The sequence below is a fragment of the Haplochromis burtoni genome, unplaced genomic scaffold (assembly GCF_018398535.1).
Source record: "Haplochromis burtoni strain Fernald_Lab_line unplaced genomic scaffold, NCSU_Asbu1 Contig_60, whole genome shotgun sequence".
Classification (NCBI taxonomy): domain Eukaryota; kingdom Metazoa; phylum Chordata; class Actinopteri; order Cichliformes; family Cichlidae; genus Haplochromis; species Haplochromis burtoni.
The window spans coordinates 2130410-2135644 of NW_024582421.1; the positions used below are offsets into that span (position 1 = coordinate 2130410).

General features: G+C 43.1%; 1 protein-coding gene across 2 annotated transcripts in view; it reads left to right on the forward strand.

Annotated features, from left to right (window-relative positions):
- Positions 1-1043: 1043 nt before the first annotated feature.
- The window catches only part of LOC102297968, a 35596-nt gene continuing 31404 nt past the window's right edge, over positions 1044-5235 (forward strand). For both annotated transcript variants that reach the window (XR_006054432.1, XM_005941148.2), the window contains exon 1: positions 1044-3960. Coding sequence is in view for 1 of the 2 variants with exons in the window: in XM_005941148.2 (XP_005941210.1) it covers positions 3958-3960 (3 nt within the window). In the remaining variant the exon portion in view is untranslated. The remainder of the gene's footprint in view (positions 3961-5235) is intronic.

Genomic DNA, 5235 nt, shown 5'->3' on the forward strand with positions numbered 1-5235 from the left:
TTCTTCCTGATATTGCTGTCATTCGGAACCGCTACATCGATCACTACGGCCGTCTTCTTCTGTTTGTCTACCACCACTATGTCCGGTTGGTTAGCCACCACCATTTTGTCCGTCTGTATCTGGAAGTCCCACAGGATCTTAGCTCGGTCATTCTCCACCACCCTTGGGGGCATCTCCCATTTTGACCTCGGGACTTCCAGGTTATACTCGGCACAGATGTTCCTGTACACTATGCCGGCCACTTGGTTATGGCGTTCCATGTATGCCTTGCCTGCTAGCATCTTGCACCCTGCTGTTATGTGCTGGATTGTCTCTGGGGCATCTTTACACAGCCTGCACCTGGGGTCTTGCCTGGTGTGATAGACCCCAGCCTCTATGGATCTTGTGCTCAGAGCTTGTTCTTGTGCTGCCATGATTAGTGCCTCTGTGCTGTCTTTCAGTCCAGCTTTGTCCAGCCACTGGTAGGATTTCTGGATATCAGCCACCTCCTCTATCTGCCGGTGGTACATACCGTGCAGGGGCCTGTCCTTCCATGATGGTTCCTCGTCTCCCTCCTCTTTCTTGGGTTTCTGCTGCCTGAGGTATTCACTGAGCACTCGGTCAGTTGGGGCCATCTTCCCAATGTATTCTTGGATGTTCGTTGTCTCATCCTGGACTGTGGTGCTGACACTCACCAGTCCCCGGCCCCCTTCCTTCCGCTTAGCGTACAGCCTCAGGGTGCTGGACTTGGGGTGAAACCCTCCATGCATGGTAAGGAGCTTTCTTGTCTTTATGTCAGTGGCTTCTATCTCCTCCTTTGGCCAGCCTATTACCCCAGCAGGGTACCTGATCACGGGCAGGGCGTACGTGTTGATGGGCCCGGATCTTGTTTATCACAGTTCTATATATAAATATATATATATAATATATAATAATATATATATATAATATATATATACATATAATATATATAAATATAATATACATATATATATATATATATATATATATATATATATTCAATTCTATAATTTTTTAATTTTTATTTAATAAATATTTAATTAGCCAATCAAATGGCAGCAACTCAATGCATTTAGTTATGTTTACAGGGAAATGTACAAAAAAGACAAAATATCCAGTGAGCACCAGTTCTCTGGGTGAACAGGACAAGACTGGGACAAAAAAATATCGTCCCACCATGATTACTCAAACTAGCTGCTGGATAGCACTGTGGTAGCGCTATTCACCTTTGAAACTTCACGTCTATGATTTGACTCTTGATTATATATAAAGCGTACGCATACTCTGTATTTATCTCCTTTTGTTGGATTATAGATATTGAAACAGGGTTTAATCAGGTTGATACAGTTGTTGTTGGATCATTTCTTAGTTACACCTCAGCGTGTGACAATAATTAAAAGCTACACTTTAGCTATTAACAGTGGCTCATAGTTAAATCAGTCATTTGTGTTACCTGATTTGTTGAACCTCTCCCTTTTTAATTATGTTCCTCCATCATTTTCTTACCATGTTAATTTAATTTTCCTCACTGCTCCACAGCTGGTGCTAGCAGCAGCAGCAGCCTCTTGTGAGTGTGAGGAGTTGTGGCTGTTCACAGTGCAGCAGTACTGGCAGCTAACATGTCGGTTAATTTGACTATTGTTTCCTCTCAGCTTTTCGGCTCCATTTTTTGCCACTTCTTCCACACGAAACTTTTTCTACAAGCTGCCTGAGCAAACAGAGGTGTAGCCTGTCGCATTAAGAGATCTGATTGGGCAATCCAGTGTCAGTAATGAAAATGAACAAATGGGCTGCTGCCAGAGCACAGCAGCTCTTCAGGCCGATCGATCAGCCCAAAAGTGTGTCGGCCCACAGGGAAAATGTCCAGTATGAGGGATTGCCAGTCCATCCCTGTGGGCGAATATGCCTCGTTGATGCTTCGAGCTGATAGGAAGGAAACAGTATCTCAAATAACCACTTGTTACAGAAGAGCATCTCTAAATCCACAAAATGCAAACCTTGAAGCAGAGGGGGGCAACAGCAGTGTCAGCTAAGAACAGGAAACTGAGGCGATATTCCACCTGGGCTCATCAAAATTGGACAGTTGTAAAAATATTGCCAGGTCTGATGAGTGGTGGTGGTGCAGCTGACATCTGTGTTATACTGTTGTATCCATTGGACCAACATTTGTGAGAATGTCTTATTTAATCTGCTCCATGAAAAATGAAAATGATTCTGAAGACTAAAGGAGGTTCAACCTGGTGCTATCAAGGTGTAACTAATGAAGTGGCCGCAAGTGTATAGCGAAGCAAACAACATTTCACTGAGTGAGTGAGTCCTTTGTCTGTGCTGCACACTAATTGTAACCCAAGTTGTGGCCTTCTGATGAAGTGAGCCAAGTGCTGAAAAAGGAATGTGCTGCCTCACACTCTGGGTGAGACAGCGAGAGAGAGATTTCGCTGTCCCCGTCTCTCTCTGTCACTCTTTGTCTCAGCTTTGACAAGCAGGTCAGACATACACGTGTGAGATATTCTTGCTACCGTTTCCCAACAGCTGCTGCCAACATGGTATGTCACCTAGTAGCATTGCCTTTTCCACTTAAACACATTTTTCTTTCCTCCTCATGTCTTCACTGTTCTCTGTTCTCTGTCTTGTTAGTTTCAACTCCCCTCGCCAAAATGTCTCGGTACTATGAGTCTGAAGATCCACATGAGTGTCTCAGTGTAAACTGTGGTTTAAGCTGTGTGTTGTGATTTGCCTTTGAATGCAATGACATGTTTTTAAATATCCATTAATCACAATGTTGTATTTATCTCCCTGATCTCAAAGAGCAATCATTGTTGTCACCTTCCGTTGTTGCACTAATTGAAAATTTTCTCATCTTCCTATATTTTTCATTTCACATTGTCACATCTTATCTCGTAGTTTGTCCTTAGGATGGTCTTGTCATATGTGGAGTGAGGCGGTGGTGATTCAGCGGCCACAGGCAAAGCGTTGTGTACATCTGACTGACGTTATATAAGAGAGTAGCGAAAACTGCATTAATAAATGATTTGCATACTTTAAATCTATAAATCTAAGAAACACTGCTGCATGAAGATATAATACAAAATGATGCACAGAGAACGGTAGGAATGATTTTTCCTCAAAAGATAAGCTGAAAGCCCCACCAGCGTCTTATAATTGATCTTAATGCTTTTGTTACTGTATCAGTATTAATTATATGATATCAAGTGTAAAGTTTTCAAGAGTTATTAGGTGATTTTGCTCTTCTTAAAATAAAAGTAATATCAGTAATAAAAGTACTATCAGCTTTTAGTCTCCCAGTGAGTACTTACAGAAGTGTATTTCGCACACAGGCACACACATGCACACATGTCCCGTGTCTTTTGGTTTCGACTGACAGTGGCTGGGTGGCATCAAGGATCAAGTTCCTCTTTGGTATTATAAGCCAATTATGACTGTGATATTGAGCCCTCTCTTGCTCACTCTCTCTTTCTGTATGTGTGTGTTAGTGAGTGTGTGTCACAAATACCACAGAGGAAAAGTAGGAAACAGCAACTCGCTCTTGCTCTCTCACTGCTCCTCGTGTTTGGCCATGTTTCCTCACGCAGACTAACCTGGAACATAACGGCCAGCACTTGAGGTGCCGCAAGAGGCAGAGAACAAACACAGAGACGGAAAAACAGATGCAGAAAACACAGTTTGCACTGAGAGAGAGAGAGAGGGAGCGATAACAGGACAAATCACAGGCTGCGTGTGGACCAGCTGAATACTTGACCAATGCTCATCCAGCTTGCTTGAGGTTGTCCTGAGCCACTCAGCTGTGAACGAGTGTCTGTGCAGAATGGATTTTATTTTGGTTCAGCAGACAGCGTGCGGGAGCAGCAGCTTTGTAGACGATTCCCGCTCCTTTTGGATTATCTCAGAAATTGCCGATGTTGTGACAACCAGAAAAGGCAGAACCCAGAAAGGAAGATGGTAATGTGAGAGTCTGCTGTTTGTGCTGTTTCTCATCCAGAGTGAACATGTGAAGAATTAATCTTAAATGTTTTATGTACTCTACCTAAGCGCTGATGAAGATGAGTTGTTTCCAGGGTCTAATATGTGAAGATTTGCTGCGTTTCTCAATTTTTCACTTGTAAATCTTTGGATTATAAATTGGTTATCAAAAGATTTAATCAGCTAAATGACTGCTGGTAGCAACTCTAGTATATTTTCCTTTTTAACAGAGTTGAAATGAAACACATGCGGTTTTCTCTCCTCACATATAGATAGACATGTAGATAGGTAGAGCAATGTCTCGTTTTTAAGTAGTATCGCCAAGTTACATATTTATTATGTCCTGACAAGTAGCCCTTTATGCTGTAACATGCATGTGCTCTGAGTGTGTCTAACGTATAGCATAGCTCCCATAGCATGCACTGGCTGCCGCTCTGCCTCCGTGTTTCGACTCAAGGTGAAGGTCTCAGGTTACTGAGCATTAAGGCAGATTTCACAAACCAGCCACTGTATCTGCCTCCTTCCACTCACTGGTATGTGAGATGTGAGTCATGCGAGCACCGAGAGAGCAGACAGCAGATCTTTTGAACCTCAGAGGTGCGATGGGATAATGTAAGAGTCTCAGCTTGCATGTCTTGTAAGCAGAAGTAAATGAATGAGCGTTGTCACGTCTCTACCTGGGCTGGAGAGAGGGTGTGTCCAGTTTCTAAAGTGGATTTAGTTTGGCACAGACCAACAGCACGGATGTTATGCAGAGAGCTGAATTTTAAAATGCCCGCCCAGCTCTCCTGTAGGTTTTATTTGGCAGGCCTCTGCATATATGTGTGTGTGTACTACTGTGATTTTCCCGCCCTCTTTCCTGCATTTTTGCCATGTCGTTGAAGCCAGAGTCCATTAACCCGACTATTCCTGTTTAAGGAGTGACCTCAATGTTTGGGTATTTGTTCCTGTGTTGACCAGGTTACACAGAGCATCTTTTTTCTCTCAGCTGAAAGACGTCTTGTCCTGTCCTGGTGACTCAATGGAAAATACGTAACAGTCAGTTCAACAACTCTGTTTGCAAAACTACAAATCAGCACCACACCTTTACCTGGGTAGCCCACTTGTATGTGTTGCTTTGGCTATAAACACAAAAACATTACTGATGATACTAAAAGACCACTAACTGACAGAAACTCTGAGCATGTTGCCCCAAATTTGTCTGAACATCGGCAGAGCTGCACACACACACACACACACACACACACACACACA